The 26411-nt window shown below is 52.6% G+C and overlaps 2 protein-coding genes and 1 long non-coding RNA gene across 3 annotated transcripts in view; 2 read left to right on the top strand and 1 right to left on the bottom strand.

Moving 5' to 3' along the window:
- Positions 1–1071: 1071 nt before the first annotated feature.
- Positions 1072–18212, bottom strand: Ggt1 (gamma-glutamyltransferase 1). The gene is made up of 14 exons (XM_050142288.1): positions 17870–18212; positions 13172–13315; positions 12511–12675; positions 10525–10655; positions 10306–10392; positions 7714–7906; positions 7275–7432; positions 6183–6332; positions 5546–5682; positions 2799–2986; positions 2442–2569; positions 2228–2340; positions 2022–2135; positions 1072–1350 (listed from the first exon to the last, which is right to left on the bottom strand). The coding sequence occupies exons 3-14, from the start codon at positions 12669–12671 to the stop codon at positions 1204–1206; spliced, it is 1707 nt and encodes a 568-aa protein (XP_049998245.1). The 5' UTR covers positions 12672–12675; positions 13172–13315; positions 17870–18212; the 3' UTR covers positions 1072–1203.
- On the top strand, positions 15789–23318 carry LOC126501603 (uncharacterized). Its single transcript, XR_007591737.1, has 3 exons — positions 15789–17846; positions 21290–21577; positions 22242–23318. It is a non-coding gene; the product is annotated as an uncharacterized lncRNA (long non-coding RNA).
- Positions 23319–26105: 2787 nt separating this feature from the next.
- The window catches only part of Lrrc75b (leucine rich repeat containing 75B), an 8072-nt gene continuing 7766 nt past the window's right edge, over positions 26106–26411 (top strand). The window contains exon 1 of the mRNA XM_050142328.1: positions 26106–26373. Within this exon, the coding sequence (XP_049998285.1) occupies positions 26197–26373 (177 nt within the window). The 5' untranslated portion in view covers positions 26106–26196. The remainder of the gene's footprint in view (positions 26374–26411) is intronic.

Here is a 26411-nt window from a genome sequence, read left to right on the forward strand (position 1 = left end):
AATATTTAGCTCCTCAGCTGTGAGTGCCCCAATGGCCCACTTCTCTACACGTCTTCGAGGTCTCCTGACCTAGTGTTCACGGCCATGAGTTCTACAGACCTAGGGACATCGGAAGGGGTTGCCCTTTGGGCACATGCTGGCTAGTTTTCCGTCAACTTGACACAAGCTAGAGTCTTCAGAGAGGGAGCCTCAACTGAGAAACCGACTCCGTAAGATCAGGCTGCAGGCAAGCCTGCAGGCCATTATCCTAATTAGTGGATTGACGCAGGGGGCCCAGCCCCTTGCAGGTGGGAACATCCTGGTGCAGAGGGTCCTGGAGTCTGTAAGAAAGCAGGCCGAGCAAGCCAGGAGGAGCAATAAGCAGCTCCCCTCCAGGTTCCTGCCCTGCTTGAGTTCTTGTCCTGACCTCCTTTGATGGTGAACTGCGGTGTGGAAGTGCAAGCCAAATAAACCCGTCCCTCCCTAAGTTGCTTTGGTTCTCTGGTTCATCACAGCAATAGTAGCCCTGACTAAGACAAGGAGGGACACCATGCCTAACTGCGCTCCTCTGGACCCACCCACTTTGAGCTGTGTTTTCCTCATGGATCTGTGAGTTTCTGATAACTTGCTGACCTGCTGTTCCTTGAGAACTGGGCCTCTTGCAAGACAAGCGTGGGTTTCACTCTGGGTCTGTGCTCGGGAAGTGACCTCAGCTATGGCCCTGGCCAAGCTGCCTTATTTCTGCTCCCTTTCGGTTTTACCCCCGAAAGTGTTGGGCAACGAGAGCCCACACCTACCCTGGATGTGAAGCAGTCTCAAGGTTTCCACGCAGCTAAGGGGGGGAGGGGGGGTGCTTTATCCCAGTTAACGGAATGGTCGGGGCGCCCTCTAGTGGCTGCTACTGGGAAATGTTACTGCCTAGGACAATTTAGGATAAGGATTCCCAACTCCCAAACACACTGGGTTAAAGGTTAAAGGTTGAGGTAGTAGGTCTTAGGATTCTGCCTAATCATTCTCCCAGCCAGATGTCTCCATTTCATAACAAGACACTAAAGGCCAAGATACGGAAAGTCCAACCAGCAAGACTTCCCGGAGCTTGGCAGTCGGCCACATTTATTGTGCTGCTGTCTCACTCAGGGGCAGCAGGTCTTCCAAAGTCCAACTCTTGTTCCTGATCAATATCTCGTCTCTGGATTGCAGGTACGTCTTGTCTCTTCTAAGCTCTCAGTAGCCAGCTGGCTCCCCGCCCTTCCTGGAGTCCGAGGCAGCTGCCCAACCATTGGCTGTTCGGACGACGGCCTGGACCACGGCAATGAAGGTGGGCGTGACCTCCATGTAGTGGTTCCGAGTCTTCAGGCCTTCAGTCACCACCTGGGGGTGAGAGGACAAAGAGAAGTCTCAACAAGGCCATGGGTGTGGCCGAAACTAGACCTGTGTGGTCATGGGCCTCACAAGCCCAGTTAGTGCTACTTCCGGTCAAGTAACCAGGAAGAACTAGAGAGAGGCCCCTGGGCTTCTAAGGTGCAGCACAATTACCTCTACCTCAGTCCAAAATGGTGATCCTTGGCTCCAGGAATCTCAGAATGAGACTGAGAGCTGTCTCCTCTGTCTAATATTCTTCTCTAGGGCTAGGATTAAAGGTGTGCACTGCTACCACCTGACTTCTATGGCTAACTAGTGTGGCTACTGAGATTAAAGTTGTGTGCCACCACTGCCTGGTCTGTGAGGCTGACCAGTGGAGCTGTTTAACTCTCTGAACTTCAGGCAGGCTTTATTTATTAAAACACAAATAAAATATCACTACAGTAAGGTCTCCTGGGACAAGCTGTTGGGCTGTCACTGAGCAAGGGCTCAAGATGACCCATGCTGAGGGCCTGGGGACCATATGCCTTGGACAGGGGATAGTAGCCACTCTGCTCTGGTGACTCAGAAGAGGCCAAGTCCCCAGTCAAGGATGTCTTCTAATCCCACACCATGATTCTCTTTCCTCAGCTCTTGGCCCACCTGACCAATGTTCATCTCTATTGCCATGGTCGGCCTACCTGATCAATGTCTTTCTCTGTTGTTGTGGTGTTGGGCAAAAGCTGGTTGTGCAGCCGGGGCTCCTCTACGGCTCTCTTCACATCATAGCCAAACCACAGGTTGTTGATGATGGCCTGCAGGGAGAGGGCAGCCAAGAGGTCAGCACAGCCCCGGAACAAGGGCAGGGAAAGAGGGGGACAGGAAAGGTTAGGCCCAAGACATATACCAGTGCCGTGGATGTAGTGATCTGTGTGCCTCCTGAGGCGCCCACCACCATCTGCACCTTGCCATCCTTATCCACGATGATTGACGGACACATGGATGAAAGTGGCTGCTTCCCTGTGGTCCATACGGGGAGACGGAGAGGCTGGTCGGTTGTCAGTCAGGGCACCAGCCCCCTCCCAACTCAAGTTTTTAATCCCAGGATTCCCACCCTGCACCTGGCTTGATGAAGTTGGCTGGTGAGGGGGACACCCCGAACTGGTTGATGAATTGGGGTGAGCTGAAGTCATCCATCTCATCATTAAACAGGATACCGCTGACCTGAGAAAGGATCTTGGAGCCAAAACTGAAGATAGGGCCAGATCAGATAACAATAGACATACAACCCAGCCATTTCCCACCTGGTGCCCACCCACACCAGGCCAAGAGTATTCCCTAGGAGGCCAACCCCAGGCATGCTATCAAGGGGGAGCCTCTGTTTCCCAACATGAAAGAGGGAGGCCCTGATAGGAAATAAAGATAGCCCCAACCCCTGCCAGTGTCCCAGTACTGCCCAGCAGCCGCACAGCCCCTACTAGAGATTGATGGTGCTGGTGGCAGACACGGCGCTGCCATCCTCCGAAACCACGGACAGGTGAGCAGTGCCGCCATCGTCAGGAATGTAGAATTCGGGCTCGTAGTACTCGGTTGGATGAGTGGTTCCATCAGAGATCCGGGCCCGAAGCTGAGACGCGTAGAACTCTGAGCTCATGTTGCGGATCACCTGCCGAGACCCCAGAGCTGGCCTGAGGAGGTTAGGAGGAAGGAGGGTGGAAGGAGTACCTACAACAGGGCTGTCCTGGCAAGCCTCCAGAAGCCCCAGCCGTGGATCTGACCGCAACTTACCTCTATGCTAAACCAGGACCTCCCCAGCACCAGGGACAGTACCTCCTAAATCCTGTCTGACACCCTCACCCTAACCTCCAGCTGGTGTCTGCCCATTCCTCAAGCCTCTGGACTCTCGCCACGATCTATGATCTGTGCAATTATGTATGGGACTTGTGCCACGTGCTCGGAGCCGAGGAATCAACAGGGGAGAGACTCACGGGTCTTGCCCCCCTAGCAGGCAGGGAGAGTCCTGGAAATGAGAGGCCAGAAGACAGGGGTGGAAGGGAGGAAACTGAAGGCATTTTGGTGCAAGCAGTACCTTAAAAGAGCCCAGAATGAAACCTAAAAGGTCAGTGCAAAGACCCTGGATAGCAAAGAATAATGGATGCAGGGTGTTGGCTAGCATGCACCCATTCTGAAGGTCTCATTGGTCTATAAAGAGTGACATTTGTCTTTGCTATAAGACACACAGAAGCTTGGGGTAGAGGAGTAAGCAGGCTGGGAAATGTTTCCATAGGGTCCCTCTGGAGGCCATGGAAAATGCTGTGGACAACCAGACTGAAGAGAAAGATGCCACTGTGGGTGGGAGAAAAAGAATAGAGGATGTTCTTGAGTCTTTGACCTGGAGTTGCCTTTAGCTGGGAAATGCCAGAGGAGCAGATGCAGGGGTTAGGTAAGGACTTTGCTTACTTTGGGGCACACACCCACGACACACTGGAGAACATGGCTTGGGGAGATGGGCCCATGAACAGTTTCATATGTGAAATTTACAGGCAAACAAGACACAAACACAGCATGGACACACGATGGCCAACGAAGCTTAGTGGCAAGAGAAGACGGGGAGGAAAAGGAAATAAAGGGGCCACCAGGAAGAAAGGGACCCTTGGACCTGTAAGTTTTAGGCTAAAGGCCAATCAGGTCACTACCCTGCAGCAGCCTTTCCCTGTCTCCCTTGCCTCTATTAAGAGTCTATCTGTACTTCTGTAACAGGCTCCCCAGGTATCCAGACTCTAGGAATAAGATGCTAAACCCCAGACTACATTCAGTTAAGGCGTCCCAGCAGCTTTCTCTAGCTCCACCTACTAGCCGACTCCAGGTCCCTGTCGCTATAGTGCAAGGCCAGACACCCTACCTGCCTGTGATTCTGTAACTCTAAGGCACTCCCCAGGTCCCCAGGTTCCAGAATGGCAGGTGCCATTCTCACTCCTCCAGTGAAAATGTACAGAGCCCAGGCAGACAGACACTGGGGCATCCTAGGGCTACCGGTATAATGGGTCCATCTTAACTAACTGCACCCCTTCTTCACCTCCACCACGTCATCTAAGTTTTACACTAAGTTAGTAAGGCTCTTTCCTCTCTTCCTCACCATGTCCCCCTTCCCCCATAGCCCTAAAACATTCTTGTCTGGGCAATCTCAAACTTTCTCTTTTCTCTCCACGCTCCACCACGCTCTCACTGGCATCAATTAAATCTTATGGCCTTGCGGGTCATGGTGGCATAAGCGTTGAATTCCAGCGCTCAGAAGGCAGAGGCAAGCAGATCTCTGAGCATTCGGGTTTGGACACAGCCACAAAATGGTCTTCCAACAAAAAAGTACTGTGGCAAAGTGTAAGGGGTGGATGGATGAACACTGCACCCAAAGGGTACTGAGACCCTGGGGTGGGGGCTCCACTACCGGCAGATAACGTGAGTCATGTGACCTTGAGGTTGATTTCCCACTCCATGTGTGAAGGAAGCCCTTGCTGCTAGTAGGAAGCGCACCCTGGACTGTGGCGTGGTTAACCCTTCAGGGGATGAGCGTGGGGATAGCAAACGAGGTGGAAAAGAGAAAGGAAAAGACTTCTATCCGAACGCTTGCAGTCAAGCAGGGGCTCCAGGAAAAGCACGCCAGTATGCACTGATGTTTTAGACTGGCTTGTCTGTGGGTACATTTTTACAAAAGGGAAGAAAGCGGGGGGCTGGGCTTGGTGGCTCATGCCCGTAACCCCAGTACTAAGAGGCTGAGGTAACAGGGTTGCCTTGACCTTGAAGCCATTTTGACTGCAGAGTGAGGCTCTCTGCCCTCCTAGTCTTAACATTCCCCATTATTCCTGAAGGATGCTACCTTTCCACCCATTCCTTGCTTCTGCATTGAGAGTTCTAGAATCTTCCAGGTCAAGGGCCCAAGCATGTGTGAAAGATCTGAGATAGGAACCTGGGTTCGGGGGCGGGGGGGACTTGGAGAGGAACAACACACCAATTATCCATTCTCAAGTCTGCTTTCCTCAGTTTCCCCTGCACTATGAGCTCCACAAAATGGAGGTCAGGGTGTAGTGTAACAAGTCTACCCTGAAATCAAACTTAGTTGTATTAATGGGTTCAGAAAGCATGCAGGAAGCTGGAGGCGGGGTGTCTTTCAGCGCTCACCCAGCACCCCTTTGGCAGGTCTCCCACCCACTGTGGGGTAACCCCTTACCTGAGACACATCGACAAACTTTGGGTCGCCAAGCAAGGTCCTCTTGGCATAGGCAAACCTAAAAGCCTCCACGATACGGTGGTAAGTCAGTGCCTTCTCTTCAGGGGTTGCCACGCTCTTCGGAGAGAAGTTGTATCCTGAGTGGTACCCAAGCACACATTGGCAGGCAGTTGGGACCTGGAGGGACTCGGGGGGTTAATGCATCTCTGAGCTATGTTTCCTACACTCCGTCTTTGGAAAAGAAATATGCAGTAACCAACAGCAGTGGCCATTTGAGAAAGATGCAGCTAAGACAAGGGCATGCCAACATGGACGTGAGAGGAGCAGCTCGAGGGTCCCAAGGTTTCTGGAAGACCACTTAGACTAGCCAGAAACGCACTCTGGACAAGGCCTCTACCACCCTCTTCTTCCTAAACATTTTTCCTCTTCCAGCTACTGTTGCCCCCTCCCACCCACCATGGGGAGCCCTGCTACCCAACACTGCCTCCAGGAGGCCACAGCCATGAGGCAGGGTGGACCCTTTACCAGTTCACTGATGGAAAGACACAGGGCAAAGAGACCCAGCAAGTGTGGAGCGCCAGCAGAGTGTTCCTGGAGAGTGTTTCTGCCCCTTAGCGGGGCTAGAGACAGAGCTCACCTTTGAGGATGTTCAAGATGAGAACCAGCACCGGCCCACTGAGTGGGGCACTGGGCACATAGAGTGTCGAGTCCCCAAGTCTGATGCTTATCGGGTTCTCAATCAGCTCAGCACGGTAGTTATTCAGGTCCTCGACCGTCATGATGCCTCCTGCATGGGACAGCAGTTCAGTGGATGTGGGATGGCATTGTACCATGGCTGGGGACAGGGCTGTACCATGTGGGACTTGGTTTACCACTGGGCAGAATACAGGACGAAACCAAGAAATATGGTCAAGGGTACACCGTGGGGTTAGGGCTGTTTAAGAAGGAAGTTGGTCACCACTGAGTAGAATGGCAGGTTTGGACCATAGTGAAGAGATGGTCTATACCATCAGAAGGGACCACAGGGCAATTACATTGGTCACCCTGACCATCCCTGGGAGCCCTAGACACTAATGGTGCTTCCACCTATGCCAGGCTCTACAACAGCCTCCTGATCGACCTTCTTCCGTCTCTACAGTCAGAGGGTCTTTCCCAAGTGTAGACTGCCGGCCCCTGTCCTCCTCCTTCTACGGGGCCCCTCCCTCACTAACTAACGAGCAGACGGAAGAAGGGAAGAAGAACTGAGGAACTGGTTCTAAGTAGGATTTGCGGAGGTAATGTCAACATGTTAATTCCCCGCACTTCGTGAAACAGGACAAAAATAACACAGACAAGGCCACCGCCGCAGGCTGCCTCGCCCAACGCCCCTCTAAGACCCCTCCTGGAAATTCTTCCTCAGACCTTGTAACCCTCCTTGAGTCTTCCGTCTTCCCCTTGGCCCACACTCTCTGCTTCACAGCCATTGCAGCTCATTTCTCACAGGTCCTCCTCCCAGAGCCTCAGTCTCAATCTCCTCCTCAGCCCCAAGGGCTACTATACCCCTCTTCACACTCAAGTTTCCTATGCGGCCTGGCTGCTAGGGATGAGCCAGATGCTGTGAATCCACATTGACCCTCCCCTGCCAAGTGCTCCCTAAGGGCGCAGAGGCCAACCTAGGCAGGAAGCACCTCAGAGCCTGGGCCCTACTCAGCGCCCCTGCCCATGAAGTTCCTCACTCGAGGCCACTCACCAGCCTCCTGGATGTCCTTCACAATCTGGGCTGTGAGGCTCCCATTGTAGAAGGCCTGGGCGCCTTCCTGGGCCAGGATCTCCAATGTATCAGCTAGCCTTGGCATCTTCACTATCTCTCCTTCCCGAAGCACCTTCCCTTGCCGGCAGAACACCTCGCTGGAGCAGAGAGGCCACGTGTAAGACAGCAGATGCAGAAAACTGGGCCCGTCAGACCTCACGCCGAGCCCAAGTGGGCTATTCTCTCACTTGGGGTTTCTAGGGTCCCATCTTGCTCGGGCCACAGTCAACACTGTGACTTCTGAACCAGGCTCTCAATGTGTCTTATACACACACAGTGAGAAGTTTAACAACTTAACCCCACTGAACGACAGGCTTCTGAAAAGCAGAGCACACAGCTCCCCCAACCCCTCTCAGACTGGGCTACTTAGACTGCTCACCACAAGGCAGGTGTCTTCTCAATGATTTCCCGTTTGCTGGTCAGGGCCATTCCCAAGCCCTTGCCCACAGGGAAGCCATGGCGAGCTAGCTCAATGCTTGGCTGGAAGAGGCGAGCCCAGGGCAGTCGCCCATGCCGTTGGTGTGCCAGCTGGTAGCCACGGATTTCACCAGGAACTGCCACTGAAAGGCCACCTAGGAACCAGGGATGAAGGGATCAGAGTTTGAAAGACAGAGGGAGACAGAGACAGAGAGACAGACAGAGAGACTGGTCACTCGGACCATAATCCCTACTACTAGGAGGCAGAGGCAGACAGCAACACAGAGAAACACTATCTCAAAAAAAAAAAAAAAAAAAAGAAAGAAAGAAAGAAAAGAAAAAATTCAAAAAGGAAAATGGGTCTGGAAAGATGGCTCAGGGGTAAAGAGTACTGCCTGCTCTTCCAAAGGTTCTGAGTTCAACTCCAGTAACCACATGGTGGCTCACAACCACCTGTAATGAGATCCGGTGCCCTATTCTGGCCTACAGGGACACATGCAGGCAGAACACTGTATACATAATAAATAAATCTTTAAAAATAAATAAGTTAATAAATAAAATAAAATAAAAAAGGAAAATGAGCAAAGGGCCAGTGTGTAGTTACTCTGTGGTAGAGTGCCTATCTGGTTCTGGTTTGCTCCCCAGAACCACATTTTAAAAACCACCACCACCACCACCACCACCACCACCACCACCACCACCAGCACCACCACCACCACCAGCAGCACCAGCACCAGCACCACCAGCACCAGCAGCAGCAGCAGCACCACCAGCACCAGCACCACCACCAGCACCAGCAGCAGCAGCACCAGCACCAGCACCGGCACCACCAGCATCCCAGGCACTTTTCCTGGCCCATTTAATGCTGGGCCTAGAGCAGCTTGGAAGGGAAGGGGTTTGTTGCCAGGGCAGTGCTAGCAATCAAACCCAGGACCTCCTGAGCAAGGCTCCACCACTGCGCTAACATCCCCATTCTAGGCAAAATGAAATTTAAGATCATAGCTGAGCTCCACAGGCAAGAAGTGTTGGCCAAACGCTTCTTACAGGGTAAGGAATGGGGAGCAGGTGGCTGCGCACTAAGGTCTGCTGCCCCAGATGAGTGGATGTGTCTTCCATATGGGAGATCCTGTATCAGGTCTATGGTTGTACACAAGACTTGGGAAAGCCGGACCCTCTGCCCTGTGTTCGGGTCTCCCGGCCACCTGGAACTTGTCCTGGCTACGAGTACCATCGATCGTCTCTGATTTGCAGCCTGGCTTTAGGAACAGTACCCAGCACTGTAAGAAGTTTCCATTTGTTAAACAACGAATTCTAAACATCCATAAGCATTCTCATACCCAAGAGATTTCATTGCTATACATCCTGAGTTTCTCAAGAAATGTGAAGCCAAAGATAGTTGTGAGGGGAGGAATCTGAAGAGGCCACACAGAGGGCATCGCCCAAGAACCTTCTTCCTGGGTGCCACACCTGCCCCCACTCCTCCACCTTCTTATTCTGAAATCTACTCCAGCCCTTCTGAGTAGTATCTCCAACACTGGCTCCCACTCACCTCCCTGAGAAGCTTGAGAAAGTCTCTTCCCCACTTAAAGCCTGGTTAGAAGAGAAAGACCCTGCCGGGTGCTGCTGGTGCACCAGCTGCACCTGCAGGAAAGGATAAGCATGGTGTCTTCTCTCCAGCCCCAGGGGTACAGGGAGGATACAAGAGCCTCCACAACAAAAACCACCTGGCAAGGGGGCAATCCCAGTGACCCCTGGGAAGCGTGAGTAATCTCGACATCCAGAAGCCCCCAAGAATGCCAAAAAGCATAGATGCCTGAATCCCTTATACAAAGTACCCTCCTGCGTATTTGTTTGCCTGGCAATTATTCATAGTCGATAATGCCATGGAAAGGCTATGTAACTAGCTGCCCACTTAACCAACTTAGGGGTGTTGATAAGGAATAAGCTCTGTATGTGTTCGATATAGAAGTAATTTTGTTGCTGGGCGGTGGTGGTGCATGCCTTTAATCCCAGCACTTGGGAGGCAGAGGCAGGCGGATCTCTGTGAGTTCAAGACTAGCCTGGTCTACAAGAGCTAGTTCTAGGACTGATTTCAAAGCTACAAAGCTACAGAGAAACCCTGTCTCGAAAACAACAACAGCAACAACAACAAAAAAGAAGTAATTGGGTTTTTACAAAGAGATTTGTTTGTTTGTGTGTGTGTGTGTATATATACTTGGCCTGAATGTACCATGGCCTGGTGCATGACTGGGAATCAAGAAAGTGCATCAGATTCCCCTGGACTGAAGTTTACAGCTGGTGCGAGCTACCAGGAATCAAACCCAGGTCCTCTGTGACACCAATGGCCCACTGTGGTTATCCTCTCCATGTGCACACACAGGTGGCCCAGTGTAGAACGGAGAAGAAATGAAAGAACCTACCCCTACCCTCACGATGGAGACTAGCCATTCGTTATAGGAGGGTGTCACGGGTACCAGAGCTGTCCCCAGGCCTCAGACAGGTGCGTGTGCCCTGTGAGTGCATACCCACACCTGTGGCTCGTACGACGGCTTACCTTCTTCAGAGTCTTTCGAGCTGTTGAACATGTTGGTGGTGGCCAGCCTGGGAGCCACCTCACGGGCATTGATAACTTCAGCTTTCCCTATAAATAGAAAGACATCGCTAGGCTGGGTTATCCCCAACCTCTCCTGTCAAAGGAGCCCAGTGGTCCCAAGTCACTGTGTCTTAAGAGGGATGGACTGAGTCACCCACCCTTCTCACCCTGGATACTCACGTGTGGTGCTGTTGTAGATGGTGAAGAACAGGCCGCCCCCGATGCCCATACTGTGGGCATTAATGAGCCCCATACACAGCAGGCTTGCGATGGCTGAGTCCACCACGGAGCCACCCTCCTGTAGTATGTCCCTATGGGCAGCACATAGGAAGGTGAGGACCTGAGGACTTCCCAATCTTTCAGGACCACCCTGCCACCTCCCTGGTCACCCTGCCCAAAGGATGACCAAAGAAGAACGAGCCTACACTAGGTCTTTCTGTTTTGAGACAGGATCTCACAATGCATCACACTCACTCACAGCCCAGGCTGGCCTCAAACCTCAGCCTCCCGAGACAGCCGAGCCACCGAGTTTAGCTGGCCCAGTTTTTTGACTTTCTAGCTTGTTTGCCTATTTTAATTTTTACTGAGACAGGGTTTCTAAGGGATGAGATGACAGGTGAAATTTTTGGCTTCTGGGTTTATGAGACAGGGTTTCTCTGTGTAACGGCTCTGGTTGTCCTGGAACTCACTCTGTAGACCAGGCTGGCCTCGAACTCACAGAGATCCACCTGCCTCTGCCTTCCGAGTACTGGGATTAAAGGCATGTGCCATCACCGCCCAGTGTTTTTTTTGTTGTTGTTGTTTGTTTGTTTGTTTGTTTGTTTGTTTTTGTTTTGTTTTTCGAGACAGGGTTTCTCCGTGGCTTTGGAGCCTGTCCTGGAACTAGCTCTGTAGACCAGGCTGGTCTCGAACTCACAGAGATCCGCCTGCCTCTGCCTCCTGAGTGCTGGGATTAAAGGCGTGTCGCCGGGCTCCAGTGGCTTTTTTTTTTCCAGATTTGTTTTATCTTAGAAAGAGAGAGGGTGGGGGAATGCAGGTACCCACAGAGGTCAGAGGAGGTCATCAGATCCCTTGGACTAAAGTTGCAGGCAGCTGTGAACTGCCTGATACAGGCACAGGGGAACTGGAGGCTGGCTCTTTGAAAGAGCAGCACACACTCTGAATCATTGATCCACCTCTCTAGCTCCAAAGTTGGTTTTTGTTTTGTTTTGTTTTGTTTTGTTTTGTTTTGAGAGACAGGCTCTCACTATGTAGCTCCACAGCTCTCTGTAACTCACTATGTAAACCAGGCTGGCCTCAAACTTGCAGAGATCCCCCACCCGCCTCTGCCTCCTGAGATTTAATCCTCCCAGGATTAAAGGCATGTGCTACCTTGCCTAGCAAACATTTTGGTTTCTGGGAACCCTGATTGCTCTTAGGGCTGACGAGGGAGAGGGACTTGATTGGGGGAGGGGGAGGGAAAGGGGAGGCGGCGGTGGGGAAGAGACAGAAATCTTTAATTAATTAATAAAGAAATAAATTAAAAAAAAGATGTAGGGTTTTTTCCAAGCAAACAAATATACATGATTTAATTGAAAAAAGAGGCTATTTTTTATTAATAACATGTTTTTTTCTGGTTATGTCTCTAAATGAGAACTTTTACATATGATGAGATAAAAGTCTAAAATGGGAGGAGGCTAGAGAGATGGTTTGGTGACTGCTCTTCCAGAGGACCCGGGTTCAATTCTCAACCCCGAGGCCCCACATCTCAGCTCACAGTTGTCTGTACTCCAGTTCCAGGGGACCCAATGCCCTCTTCTGACCTCCAAGGGCACCAGGCATGTAAGCGGTGCATAAACATACACTCAGGCAAAACACTTCTACACATCAGTATTTTTAATTAAAAAAAAAAAATCTAAAAACAGGAATGGAATGGCAGCATTTTTCGGAGACAAAACTGAGAAGAGGGGCCCAAGTTGGCTGTGGGAAAAGTAATAGCCTGCCTCAGAGCCACCGTCCCTTTTCCCCTAGACAGAGGCTACCAAGAGAGTCCAAGGAAAGGCTGGGCAGCTCCCTGTCCATCGGATACTCTTTGCCCAGTTACAGATGGGGAACCCGAGTCTTGTCCAAGCTCACTAGCCACCGTCTTCCAGTGCGCCTCGCCCTAGAGCCGGCAGACCTACTTACCGTCCAATCTCTGAGCAGCGCTTGGCGTCCGTGGCCACCGCTGCCCTGGAGTACACATGGTCGGGCTTCCTAGATGTGTAGGGCAGCCAGATGCAGAGGGCAATGATGACAAATACCAGAACCACGGCCACCAGGCCCAGCACCACGAACCGATTCTTCATGGTTCTGTTGCCCAGGGAGAAGGAGTAGGGTCAGGTCCAGCGCCTTGGGATGTTCCAGACCAACCCTCACAGGGCACAGTCTAAAGTCAAACCTCAGGGACACAGCCCTGTGCCTCCTTTTAGCCTTCTAGAACATGCATGGGATGTCCAGCCCTCAGACCTTTGGCCAGGCCATTTCTTCTGCCGGGAGCTCTGGATCCCACCTCCGCTATTGCAAATCCTGTTTATCTTCAGAGCTCATTCCTGTATGGACCTCATTGCCAGCACAGACCCTCCCAAGGAGACCCTTCAGACTCCACAGGCCTTGGATAACTGCCTACAGAAGCCAAGATGCTACTGCCCTGAGATACACTCCAAAAAGGAGAGGATACGTCCCATTCCTTCTGGGTCCCCTACCCTAGCTGAGAGCCTGGCCCTGTCCACGGACCCTGGAGTGGCCTTCCAAGGAGACCCAACAGTGCCCTGAAGTAAGTAGACTAGCTCCACAGGTCAGGACTCACCGTCCAGTAGGAGCTCCACACCTTCCCTGGGGAGGTGGCTCCTGAAAAACAGCTATGTAGACAGGCGAGCCCTCCCCAGCACACTGCAGAAAACTACGGTCAGTCTTCCCCGAGTCTGCTGCAGCAGGCCACCTCCTTGGACTCCTGAAAGTCACAGTTATACCTGAAATGGGCCCTGCACTTCCTGGGGTGCCCGATGTGATGATCTCCTTCTGCCTCTAGCTGGTTCTCTGCCTCCCATTGAACTCTGGAGCCAAAGAGACCGCCAGCCGCTTGCGTGTACGCATGACTTCGCTCAAGCGCTACCCCGGGAAAGGGTCACGGAACAGGGCAGGGAGGTGCCTGGGCATTCATGTGTAAGCCCAGGATTTGGAAGTAAGAGCGGCACGTGAACAAAGGGATCCAAGAGTCCAGGCCCTTCCCGAGGCTGGAGCTGGTATTCACCTGCTGTGGGGCTCCTTTGTACGGCGCGACCCTCACTCCCTCAATTGCAGGGGTGTTTTGGAATGAGAACACGTGTGGACTGTTAAGCAGCGCAATGGCTAACACCTGTAACGCTAGCGCTCTGGAAGCGGAGGCGGCAGAATTGCCGGGGATTTGAGCCCAGCATAGGTTACCTAGTGAGCTTGAGGCTAGCCTGTGCTACAGCATGAGCTACTATCTCCGGAAAAGAGGGGGCTGTTGGGAGAGGGCTGGAGGGATGGCTCAGTGATTAAGAACACTCACTGGCTCCTCTTCCAGAAAACCTGGCTTCCATTCCCAGCTACCACATGGTAGTTCACTCTGATGCCCTCTTTAGGTCTCTGTGGACACCAGGCATGCTGATAGTACATAGACAAACACGCAAGCAAAACACTCATGCGCAGAAAACAAAGTAAATAGATCTTTTTTAAAAACTGGTTCCTAGCTATTTCCCCTGGGGATTTCCTTCCAGACACACAGAGAAGGAAAGTCCCAGCCTTACTCTGAGGCTGGGGGGAGGAAGGTAATCCCACAAGAAGAAGAAATGCACTGACAAAGTACGGGGTGCCCTTCTCCCAGACTCCATTTCCTCCAAAGGCTGGCATCTACCAGAGAGTCTTTTCATGAAGTCCTGGGTTACCTCCCACTCTCTGGCTCTGGATATCTCTCTCTCTCTCATTATTCTGTCCTTTTTTTTTTTTTTTTTTTTTTTTTTGAGTCCCCGAGTTCAGAATCACAGGGTATTCCATGGTCTAGGGATGGCGTTCTTGCCCCGTCCCCATACCTGAGAAGAAAAATTACCAACTCCATAATAGGAGAGCTCCTGCCCTCCTCCCCCATCACCCCCCCCCACACACACACACTTGGAGGGTTGAGTGGTGGGTGGTGTAACAGGATTTGATGCCTCATTTTATGTGGGAAAGCAGATTTGCAACTCTTGAGGCAGAGGGGAGAACTGAGCCCTGGGCAGAGGGGATGCCACCCTAAGTCCCCAGTACCATCCCGTGTAGTTCTCCCTGCCTGAATCCAGGCATGGATCTAACCTGAGGTCACAATCTCATTCCTATAATTCCTCTGGCCAGCTTGGTCCTCCAGAGGCAGCTGGGGGGTTCCTCATATCCATCATGGCAACCAGGCCCTGTTCCTGTTGTCCAAGGGACAGTCTAAGCCCTTCTTTAGACCTGCAAGCTTTCTGGGCACATACCCTGAGCCCTGGGGTGAGCCTAGTCAGGGTTGAGGATTCTTGGTGAGAAAGCCACATTGGGGGTTTCAAGGGGTCTTAGGAGCCAGACCAGCAACACATGGCATCATTCATGGCTGGTACAGAACACTCCCATCCACACAGTAGGGTAGGGAACGGCCATGACCAGTGCTCCACTCCGTGCCTGCCCTCATGCAGCTCTGATCTAACTGGGGCATCTCGGGCTTCGTTTCTCCCAGGTTTGGAGCTGTAAACTAAAAGAAGTCTCAGGGCCCCGAGGAGAGCCTTCCGTGACTACATTATTACACGCTTCACCCTTCCGTGTCCACCCACCCATGCCTCTGTCCACTGAACAGCCCTAGAAGGGCACCCGGCAGGATTCCTTCTTCCAAAGAGTCTGGGGAAGGAAGTGGGCAGCCTTGACCCCTGACCCTGTCCCTTCCTCCTGGGACAGTATGACAGGGAAGGCTGGCCCTGCCTCCTGTAAGCAGATGTCCCAGTCCAAGCGGAAGACACCCTGCTGGAAGCCTGGGCTTTCATTTCCCACCCCTCCACCCCAAGTTTTCTCAAAGATCCATTAAAAGAATGTGGAAGGCCAGAAGCCCCGGCTCTACCCAAACCATTGTTGGGAGGGAAACTGAGGCACTGCTCCTCAAACCCAGAACCCTCCCTCTCTGTAACTCTGATGGATTTCCCAGAGGCCCCGGAGGCAATGGGGACCCAAGAGAGAGACCCTCCTTCCTCAGATGATGGTTCTGGGATGGGGAGGAAGAGGTGGCCATAGAACTGACTGCTCCCCCTCCCCCAGAAGCAACCAGAGCCAAGCCTGTCAGCCTTGCAGAACAGCTCAGTGCCCCAACCCGGACTTGATATCAGGATCTGAGGTTGGGCATCTCCTCAGGGCAGAGGTAGGAAAGGGTCACTAGTATTCCAGGACCAGTGCACTTACCTAATCCCAAGGGACCAGAGGTCAGCTAAGGGATGTCCAGCATCCCAGAAGGGCAGCTGGAGGCTTCTGAGTGGGGTGTGGAGTAGGGAGTCCTCTGTAAGAGGTCCAGCCAAGCCTGGAGAATGGTCAGTATTGACGGCAAGGCAGCAAGGAGGCGCAGCCTAGGCAACCAGGTGACTAAAGTTCACACAGCCCCAGGAGGGCCCTGGGCGGGGAGGTGGGAGGTGCTAAGAGCCTGGGAAAGGGGCTCCCCTTTCTCGGATTTGGTCCCCTCCAAAGGGCAGAGGCCACCGGTGAGCCCTTCCAGAAAGCCCACCAAGACCCTCTGTGACTGTAGAGACAGACACAATGTCCTTGAAATGTTCCTGAGGCAGTGGAATAGGGGTGCCCCCTGGCACTAGACCATAGCCCAGATCTAAGAGGTCTTGCTGTACTTTACTGGTCAGTGACAGAGGTATGTTCCTGGAACAGAGCCTAAGGCCTCTGCGTCCAGACCGGTTCAACTACCAATCAAGGAACATTAGCTCTACAGGCTCAATCAGTGACAGGAGCAACCTAGAAAGACAAGACCTGTTCTAAAGTCACACAACCCGGAGGGCAATCCTGCCACCGATTCCTGCCCCCAAATTGCTGCACGTACCTGACAAGCTCACCAATGAAGTTCCAACTAGACCCAGTTGTAGGTCTGCCTCAGGGGCATCCTAATCCCTCCTGGGATCCTAATCCCTTCCCCATTGGCCAAGAGGAACAATTCCCTGACTCCTGCACTCAGTGTGGTAGATTCCCTGTCTCCATTAGTATACAAACCTCACATGCCCAGAGATGCTGATGGCTGCTATGCTGCTGGCGCGACCTCTCCAGACACCCCCCACATCACACACATGTATCCTGTACACATACATACCACACACGTGTACACACATGCACACACACTAATACACACATACACCTACTGCACACACACACACATCACACACACCAGCACACACACACACACACACACACACACACACATCACACATACATCCCGAGCTGAATCTAGGCCAAGTAAAGCAGATTCCCAAGATACAGCAGAGAAGTAGGTACAAGAAAGACAGACCAACAGCCAGACCAGAACGTCTCTGCTAATCTTGCTTGTCCACTGGAGTGTGTGGGCTGCTATGAAGTCTCAAGGCCACAGGAGTCAAACATACCCACCCACAAGAAATGAAGTTTAATAGCAACGCATGCATTTAACCTCAGCACAGGGTGAGGGGAGGGGAGGGGGCAGAGTCAGACTGGTCTTTGTGAGTTCATGGTCAGCCAGAGCTATGTAGGGAGACATCTCAAAAAGAAAGAAAGAAAACAAAAAGAAAAGAAACCGAAGTTTAGCCGAAAGCAGTTTGCCTGGGAGGTCTGCAGATCACACATGGGCCAGGACACCCCATTCCACTTTGTTTGTTTATAAGGACATCTAGGTACAAGAACACAGATCTCTTTGGCCTCCAAGGCCTGTCTGTACTCTGACAGGACACTTACTTCTCCCAAATCTAAAGTTAGGATCTGCCTGAAGTTTGCTGCCCAAACTGGTGTGGACAGCAGAGGATCAGAAAACACAATTACAATCCCCTTACACACACATCTATACCCCCTTACACACATGCCTATATCCCATTACACACACCTATACCCTTTACACACACACCTATACTCTTCCAATGACTTGAAAAGTACTGCTTGCTGGGAACCTGATGAAAGAGCTTAAAACACCTAGGCACAGACCTAGAGGTGACAGAGTAAATAATTCATTGCACAACAGTCCCTGCCCCACCCCCAGCCCAAACCCAGAGAGGGGCAGGCAGGACTGGAGGGCGCTGTGCCTGTGGAAGGCTGACCATCATTCCTGTTCGGACTGTCAGCCCTTCCTGGGTCTCAGTTTCTTCAAACTCACTTCCGGGGAACCAGGGCCCAATGTCTTCTTCTGAAGAGTCTGCGACCCCACCCTGAAACCCTTAACAACCACCCTACACTTGCAGAAGAATGAGAGGAAAGCCTGGGCAGGCCCCCTCAAGCCCGACTGTCAGGTAAGAAATAGGGCTCTGCCTACCTGTGTGAACCCACAGGGACCAGGGCACGGGAGCCTGCTGCCCCGTTATCCAGAAGTGTGGTACACTCCTGCTGCGCAGGTGGCTACAGGGAGGTTCTGAGAGGATCACCAGAGCCCCCAGAGTGGCGTGGTAGAGCCAGGGGACAGAACCAAGTCTTCATACATTCTTGGGGGGTCCCCAAGTCTATTTTGCCCCACCTACGGTGTCCAGCAGCTCAGAGAGGGTGAGGAGGGCTTTGTGGGGGTCACACAGCAGCTGTGGCACAGCCAGACATGTGCTGCATTCAGTCCCGGTCCCACGAGGTCCCACAGCAGCGGAAGACTAAGTCCCCATCCCCAGCTGTGACCCAGCTCCTCCCTTCCCTCCCCCAGCCAGCCTGGGTTGGGAGGAGGTTTTAAAGGTACAGGAGCTACTCCAGGTAGAGAGAGGGTTGGCTCCAAATCCAATCCCTGAGGCCATGTGACCTGAAAGGGCTGTGGACAGCTCAGAGCCTGGGAGGCTCCCCAAGAAGAAATCTGAGCCCAAAGGGACAGGTAGACCTTAAAGAAGAGAAGGGACAGCTATGGCTTCTGTGTTCAAGTAGGGGTCACATAGACCTGGGGTACAGCCAGATGCCCTAACCTAGTAGAAGTTATGACTGAAGGCCTCTGAGGCCCCACCAGATCTATGGAGTCTTACCAGGAGGAGGCTGGCCCCTCTGGACCATCTGTGCCCCCGAGCGGGGGAGGGGATGCTACTCCAAGTATTTTGGTTAACTGGATTGGAGGAAGTCTCACCACCCAAGAGTCTTTCCTAATCCCTCAGTTTTCTGGGTAAAGGAAATGGGGGGGGGGGTAGGGTACTTGGCAGGGGAAGTGGGGGAAGGTCCATTTAAGCCCTCATAATCTCTCATTGAATGAGATGGGGTTTGTTTCCAAGAGAAGCGGAAATCCCAAACCTCTAGGCCCTGGGATCTCACAGTCCATAGCCTGTCCAATTTTCTTCCATTTACCCTCATTTAGTCAACTCCTTCCCCCGCCAGCTACTCCCCGTCTCTCTGAAGTCTTCTTCTAAGAGGCGCCCAACCTGCTTGGGAATAACCCAGTGCTCTCTGGATCTACACAGTGGCTCTGTAGATAAGGTGCTCCCGCTGAGCCTGACAATGGGAGACAATGGGAGTCCCATAGTCCCGTGGTCCCGTGGCAAAGGAGAGAAGGGACTTCTGAAAGCTGTCCTCCAGTCTTCACAAGCACTCTGTAGCACAAATATGTATACCACACACACACACACACACACACACACACACACACACACCCCAAATTGATTAATGTTGGGGCTGAAAAGACGGCTCATCTTAAGAGCACTGACTACCCTTTCTTCTGAGGACCCAAGTTCGATTCCCAGCACTAACAACGGTGGCTCGCAACCATCTCTAACTCCAGTTCCAGGGAACTCTGACGCCTTCTTTGACTTCCTTGGGCACTTACATGTATGTGGCACATAGACATACACATGGGCAAAATACACACACACATAAAAAATAAAATAAAATTTAGAATATTTTATTATTACTTACGTATACATGTGTATGTGTGTGTATGAGAAAGTCAGAGGGGTGTCAGGTCCCCTGAAGCTGGAGTTACAGGCAGTGTGAGCTGCCTATTGTGGGTGTTGGGAATTGAATTTGAATCCTTAGCAAGAACAGTATGTGCTCTTAACCACTGAGATGTCTCTCTAGTTCCAAAACAATAAAATAAATTTAAAAGGAGGTTTTAAAGCAAGCAAGCAAACAAACAAACAGATAGTTCCATGGTTAAGACAGAGGCTGCTCTTCCAGAGGACCCAGGTTTGATTCCCATCACCCACATGGTGACCCCATAACTGTAACTCTAGTTCCAGGGGATCTGACTCTCTCTCTATTCTGGTCTCTAGGAGCACCAGGCACACAAGCAGTCCGCAGGCATACATGCAAGCAAAGCACCATACACAGGAAATAAAATTAAAAAACAAACCAAACAGTGCTTTTAGCCAGGTAGGGAGGCCGGGGCCTCGGAGGGACCGACACTAGGATGGAAGCCCCAGAAAAGGATCAGGGTTAGGGTTGAGACTGGATTAATGCTGGAGGAAACCCACCCACGAGTCTGGAGGTGGACTTAGAGTCTTCCTGCAGAGGCTACGTGGATGGTGTGGAGACTCTTGACCTCCCGTACCCCCACACTGAACTAAGGTGTCAGGGCCGGAAAGAGGAGCAGCCAAGCCTACAAGCCTAGACCTTGGAAGCCAGGCCAGTCTGGACTTTGAGAGCCCTGGGAGGTTGGTGAATATATCACCATGCTGGGTAACCCATTAACCCCGGCTTGCTCATTAAGACCCTTGTGGGTGCCTCTTACTCCTTGGCTAGTTCTAGGGAACTAACCGGGCAGAGGGCAGCCATGAGAAGGGTGTGTTGGTGGGGACATGGGTGAGGGCTCACTGACCTGTGCTCTTGGTGTACTGATCCCGGCAGGAGGTTTTGCACGCCAGGGTAGCCTGCGGGTGTCACGCCACCATCGCCGTGCCTTTCATCCTAAAATTATTCCTTCTGTGCTGGTACCATCAGTCCATGCCTCAGGGGCCTTGGCCAGACTGGAGACTTCGGAACACAGGTAGCAGGAGACTCAGGAGTTACTCCAGTTCCCCTGGGCAGTCTCCATTTACACTCTCCAGAGAATATTCTAGAGAATTGGGTTCAAAGTGCCCCCCCAACGTACATCCTGTTTCAAAAGGATCATCTTCTCCTACCCCACCTGAGAAAACCAAGTAAGCTAACTTGTGTTGTCAGTACAGGAAACCAAATGTTTCAGTTCAGTGGGCTGGGGAGGGGTTCTGCCCACGGCCATTCAGCAGTACAGAAACCTATCAAGGAAAGGCTGTGCCAACCACTTCCTGAAACTGGCATCTCACTGTGGCCTCCAACCACGCCCCATGTCACTGTTAGGTCCAGAAGGCTGACCACACCTGAATGCCAGGAAGCTCTGAGCAGGTAGTGAGCCCCCGGTGGGTAAGGGTTATTACAGCTGAGGTCAATAGTCTAAGCAGCAGACTCAGTGTGAGTAAGCAAAATGGGTGGATCCAGATGTAAGCAGCACTTCCCCACGCTCTAGAACTCCTGGGACAGGACTGCCCTCCGCGCCCGGGGAAGCCGAGAACCAGGATACCATCTGGGACATTTTATGCCCCCATTTAGTAAACTGATGGAATGAAACTGGCTTCAGACCTCAACCATCGTAACAACTTGATCAACTTTAGGATCATCACAGAATCTGAAAGTCTGACTTTCCAGCACCCTAGAAATGTTGGCTTGCACATCTGCCCCGCTGGGGAGCTCATCGTCTCTGAGAGTGGTTGGCGAGTTCTCTCCAGAGTCAAGTCCTAGCTTGTCTCTTGTGATTCCTTTACAGGCTACAAGAGTCAGCTCATTCTGGATGGGTCTGGTCCCAGACCCTTCTTATCATCTGAGGCCATAGATCAGAGAGGCAAGGGGACACCCGTGTCCTTTGGCTACCTGGCTACAACCTCTCAGAACCACACAGACCACACTGGCTGGATTGAGGAGTCCTCAAATGGGGTCCTGTCATCCCACGGGTTGGTACCACTCGGCACTCACCTTTGATGTGAGTGGAACCTGAGCCAAGTGTGTGGTTCTCCAGAACCGTCGGCATTCAGCAGCAGTACCGGCCTGGTACCTGGTAGGTCAAGTCCAACTCCAAATTCCAAGGGTAGAACCACAGAGACATGGGTCCTCAAGTCTCCCTGATTCAAACCTGACCTCACTGGGAGCTGGTATAGGGACCTGGGAAGCCTTTCCCTTTCTGGCTTCAGTTTCCCCTCCAGAGAGGATAAGAAACTAGAAGAGTCAATGAGACAGACTTCAGGAGACTCAGGAGCTCTCCCAAGCCTCAGTGTTGACTGGCTGTGGCACTCAGATCTGAAGTCACTTCTGTTCTGCCTGATGAACAGTTCAGACGCAAAGCACAGAGTGCCCTCTAGGGTTGTCCCACCCCCCTGCTCAGGTGGCATTTATTGTATCACCTGGTAATTTTCTGTGGTGTCTGGAATCTCCAGGGAGTTGGGAGAGAAGCCCTGTCCTATCCAGGTCCTGGCCCTCCCATCCCATGCCATAGTCTGCCAGAAAACCAACTCGTTTCTGTCCCACTGTCTCCTGGACCACAGGCCAAGCACTCCTGTTTACCCACCAATTCCCTGTGACTTTTTTGGTACCCAAACTGCCCCACACTTTCCATACAGACCATGCTCAGCTTACCCAGGTTCCCAGAGCTCCCTTCCTGGGCGGCAGTTCCTCTGCCTCTCTTACCTCTCGGATGCTGAGCTATTATTATATTATTCCTACAGAATCCAAGTCTGAGCCGCGGGCTGGGTCAGATGCCCAAGGTCAACATGCCTAAACCTGAGCAAGCAACTGCCCTCCTCAGACCTCTTACCAGCCACAAAAGCCAGAGTCCAGCCCCTCAGAGGCCTTCACTGGTCCCTTCCAATTGGAGCTATCTGTGACCTCCTCCAAGCCACACCTAATACCCTCCCCCCACCCTCCCCTATGGGCCACTCCTATCACCTGGTGACACCCAGTCATAGGTTATAACGTTGCTGTCTCTCTAATGGAACTCCAGGACTGTTCAACATGTAAATTAGAACTTTCCTCTCCCACTGGAAAACCCTTCAAAGGCCCCCTTTGCCCTGCAGAGAAATTCTTGCTTTGCTCGTGCCTGCCCTGCCTTCTCTCTGCACTCAATGCTCCTGCCAGGTCATTTTACAGGCTACTACCTTGGCCCATCCTTCCGGCATAGCCCTACCTCAACACTACCTTCCCCCGTCTTTATTTGTGCTCAGCTCTCTGGGCAAACTGCCACTCCCGCTTCCTCTGCTATAGTCTGGGCAGCATTCACAGCCCCCAGCCATCGCTCCGGAAGGGATTGACGCTAGCTGAGGGGTGCATGGGTGGGCTCATTGGAAAGCCGTTAAGAGGCGCTAGCTAGGTGTGGCTCAAAGGTAGAAGGATGGCCAAGCATGCAAAAGACCCTGGGATCAACTATCAGCACCAAAAGAAGAAAGAATGCTACACAGGATTAATTACTTAGAAAATAAAAGCACACTTATGCAGCGCTGCGCCATGCAGGCTCTTTTTACTCATATCTCTAATCTTAAAATGCCTTTGTCATTTCACAGACAAGGAAACTGGGGTTTGTGGAGGTTTCTGTGGCGTGTTCTTTTCCCCGCCACCAAGTTCATCCCCACCAGGGAGCTCAGGGTATGCCCTTATTTAGAAACAGAGTCTTCACAAGGTAATTGGTTAAGATGAGATCATACTGGATTCAGGTAGGCCCTAAATGCAGTAATTAGTGGTCTTACAAAGATGGCCGTTCGAGCAGCTGCACAGGGAAGAGAGCCCTGTTTAGACGGAAGCTGAGGTTGGACAAGAACAAGCCACACAGCCACAAGGGCTGCCAGACAGCTCAGGAGAGGAGGCAAAGAAGGATCTGGCCCCATAGTCTTCAAGGGAGCATGGCTCTGCTAACATTTGGATTCCAGGCTTCCAGTCCCAGAACTTGGCTGCTTTAAGCCACTAAACTTGGTACAACCGCAGGAAAGTAATGTTCCGCCCTCCGTTGTATATGGCTACACACTCAGCCACCAGGGAATCTGAATCAGATATTGCCTTCTTTACCTCTGTGGCGATTCCTGCTGAAGGCAGAGAACCCATTCCTGATAGCGTAAGCTCAGGGAAACTGTCTCCTTCCCAGTGAAGGTTAGGAGACCATTCTGTGACCAGTTGTGGTGGCTCAGATCTGTAATCCCAGTGCTTTGGAAGTGGACAGAAGAAGGTCAGGAGTTCAAGGCCATCCTCAGTTGACGTGACTGAGGCCAGCCTAGGCTAGTGAAACTGAAAAACCAAACACACCACAAAGATAGTGTCCTTTATCATGGTTACCAGAAAGCTCAGCTCAGGACGCTGTGATTTCTTGCTGAGATAAAAGCCTAGAGTTTCTCTCTCTCTCTCTCTCTCTCTCTCTCTCTCTCTCTCTCTCTCTCTCTCTCTCTCTCTCTGTGTGTGTGTGTGTGTGTGTGTGTGTGTGTGTGTACTTGTGCTTTCTCATTGGGTGGATGGAAAAAGAACCCAAAGGTGGGGCTGGTTCAGTTCCATGCCCTTCTGTAGCCCTCCACCCTACTTGCCGGGTCACCCAGACCTTGGGTTCCTGTCTACTCCCAGTGGGTTACCACAGGTGTAGTTAAGGGCTTAGAGCAACCATGGTGTAACTGTTGCCAATACTTATCTTCTTCAGGCAGCTCCCACTTAGAGCCACAGACGTTCTCATCAAGGCCTAGAGTCTGACGGTGTCCTCCTCCTCAGACTCACCGCCTCTCATTTTTTAATACCCCCATGGACTTTGTAAGGGTGGCAAGGTCGCCCTAAAGGACCCTAGGTCAAACCCTATGCCCCACATCATTCCTAGCGATGGAGATGGCAGCATTGGTTAGTCTGCCTTGCCATGAGATTGCCACAAACCTGCTGCCCAGGACAACTCCAGGAGAAGAGAGAGCCAGCAGCCTTCAGTTCAGTAAACATGGAGACTGGAGACATCCCCATTCCGGAGGGGACAGCTCTGTCTATGGGGGCTCTTGTCTAAGTCAGAGTAAGCCAGGAAACAGTGCCCAAAAGACAACTCACTAGACACCCAGAAGGCAGGCAAAGGAAAGCACCCCCTGGCATCTGGGGCCAGATACCAAACTTCCTCTTTTCCTGGAAAAAGTTCTTTAGGAATCTCTCGGCTAGGGAGGGTCATAGAGGAGGGTTGGGGGCAATGCTCTACCTGCCGCAGGACTAAGGCATGCCCGGTATTCCTTCCTAATGTGGTACTCAACCCCCTTCCTTTCTCCTCTCCCCGCTGGCTCCCACCTTCATCTTCTCATACTCCAAGGTATGATACTTAGCCCTGGCTGAGCCTCCGGAAACAACGTGGTCAGGATCTGGGAGGCGTCCAGGTCTGTCTCCAGCCCTAAGGGTGCGGGGAGGAAGAGAGAGAGGGAAAGAGCTTACCTGGCCCCCAGATCTGGGCAAGGAGTCTAAGAAGTCCCTGGGACACTTGGGCTGCCGGTCAAAGCCCTGGCTTTTACACACTGTCAATTCAGCAACAGCCTTGGCTCTAGGGGAGGGCAGGCTGGGTAGTCGTGCAGGTTTGCCAGGGAGGAAACCTGTAGTGCCAAGGTGGCCCTAGGACAATACTGCTTCAGAGGAGGGGATGGGAGGCTGCTGGGGAAGAGGAAACCTAGGAGTTAGTAAAAGAGGTGACCGGGTGTCAGCGAGTGGTCAAGTAACTCCCATTCTGCTGACTTCTGGCTTGTCTTTGGGGTCTTCCACCTCCACCTCCAGCTTCTGGTCAAGAAACGCTTGACCCAAAGGAAGGAAGGATCCTGGCAGGCATCCCTTACTAAACGCCCTGGAATGGGTCTCCCTGCACTTGTTTCAACTAGGCTTGCACACTCGCCCAGCCGGGCATCCCAGACTCAGGCTGGACACGTTCCTTAATTAGGGGTAGGGGTGGGGGCGGAGGCTAGAATGCAGAGCCATAAATGCCCCCTCCTACGTATATATAATGTGAGATGCTAAGAACTGGGTCTAGGTAGGGCTGCCAGGCTTCCAACAGGGTCTATTAAGGAAACCCCCTCTAGAGCTAGAGCCAGGGACCCCCAGCACACACCACCATCCCCTTTTGTTAGGTAGAAAAAGTACAACCAGGAACATATGACAGGGCCTAGAGCTGGGCTTAGCCTGTTCATTGCTCAGGCATGGAGGGTCAGAGGAAGCCGACTATGCCCAACCTGCCCAGGCCTGTCTCTGTCCCCCTCAAAGCAGGAAATGTCATTCGGGATTTGCCAAGGCTGGTAACATCCACACAGGGTGGACAGATACACTTGCTCGCAGGGGCGATTCCTGAAGACGGGTGCTAGGATTGCCTAAAGCACCCTCACCCGCCTCAAGCACTTTTTGTATGGTCGGTCGACCATTCCCCCGAGTCAGTCAGCACTGATTGAGAGGTGCCAAATGCCACCTCGTCCCCAGCATTTCCCCTGGCTGCCTCAGAGAAGAACTTCAACGCCAGGTCCCTCGCAGGCGGGGCCCTCGACAGGGAAATCTCTGCCAAAGAGGAGTGATCCTGGGCTCCACGCTGGCGGCCAGTGCCTGGGCGCGCAGCCGTAGACCCGGCGCTGCCCACCCCGCGCATCCCGGGCGGGGCGCGGCCGCAGATAGCCCGCCTCCCTTCCACCGTCTCGGCGCCCGCCCGCAGCGGCCATGGGGGCGCGGCTGGGGCGACGGGCAAGGGCAGCGGCCGGCTCTGATGCCCCTACCGCAGAGGGCTCCGGGCCCGCGCCCTACGAGCGCCGGGTGCGCTGGCTGCGAGAGATCCAGTCCACGCTCCGTGAGCGGCGACCAGAGCGCGCTCGGCAGCTGCTGCGCCTCCTGCGCCAGGCGAGAGGAGCGGGATGGACCGGGTTGGGGGGGGGGGG

Source organism: Alexandromys fortis, unplaced genomic scaffold (genome assembly GCF_014885135.2).
Source record: "Alexandromys fortis isolate MF-2015 unplaced genomic scaffold, M_Fortis_MF-2015_v1.1 scaffold_9, whole genome shotgun sequence".
In the NCBI taxonomy this organism is placed as follows: Eukaryota; Metazoa; Chordata; class Mammalia; order Rodentia; family Cricetidae; genus Alexandromys; species Alexandromys fortis.

What these genes read in the sequence shown, in the direction of transcription:
- Ggt1 (XM_050142288.1), bottom strand. Translation starts at nt 12,671, where the DNA reads ATGAAGAATCGGTTCGTGGTGCTGGGCCTGGTGGCCGTGGTTCTGGTA. An exon ending in GAAGGACATCCAGGAGGCTG is followed by an intron (nt 6,333 to 7,274) that starts GTGAGTGGCCTC and finishes TGTCCCATGCAG; the next exon opens with GAGGCATCATGACGGTCGAG. An exon ending in AGCCAACTTCATCAAGCCAG is followed by an intron (nt 2,341 to 2,441) that starts GTGCAGGGTGGG and finishes TATGGACCACAG; the next exon opens with GGAAGCAGCCACTTTCATCC.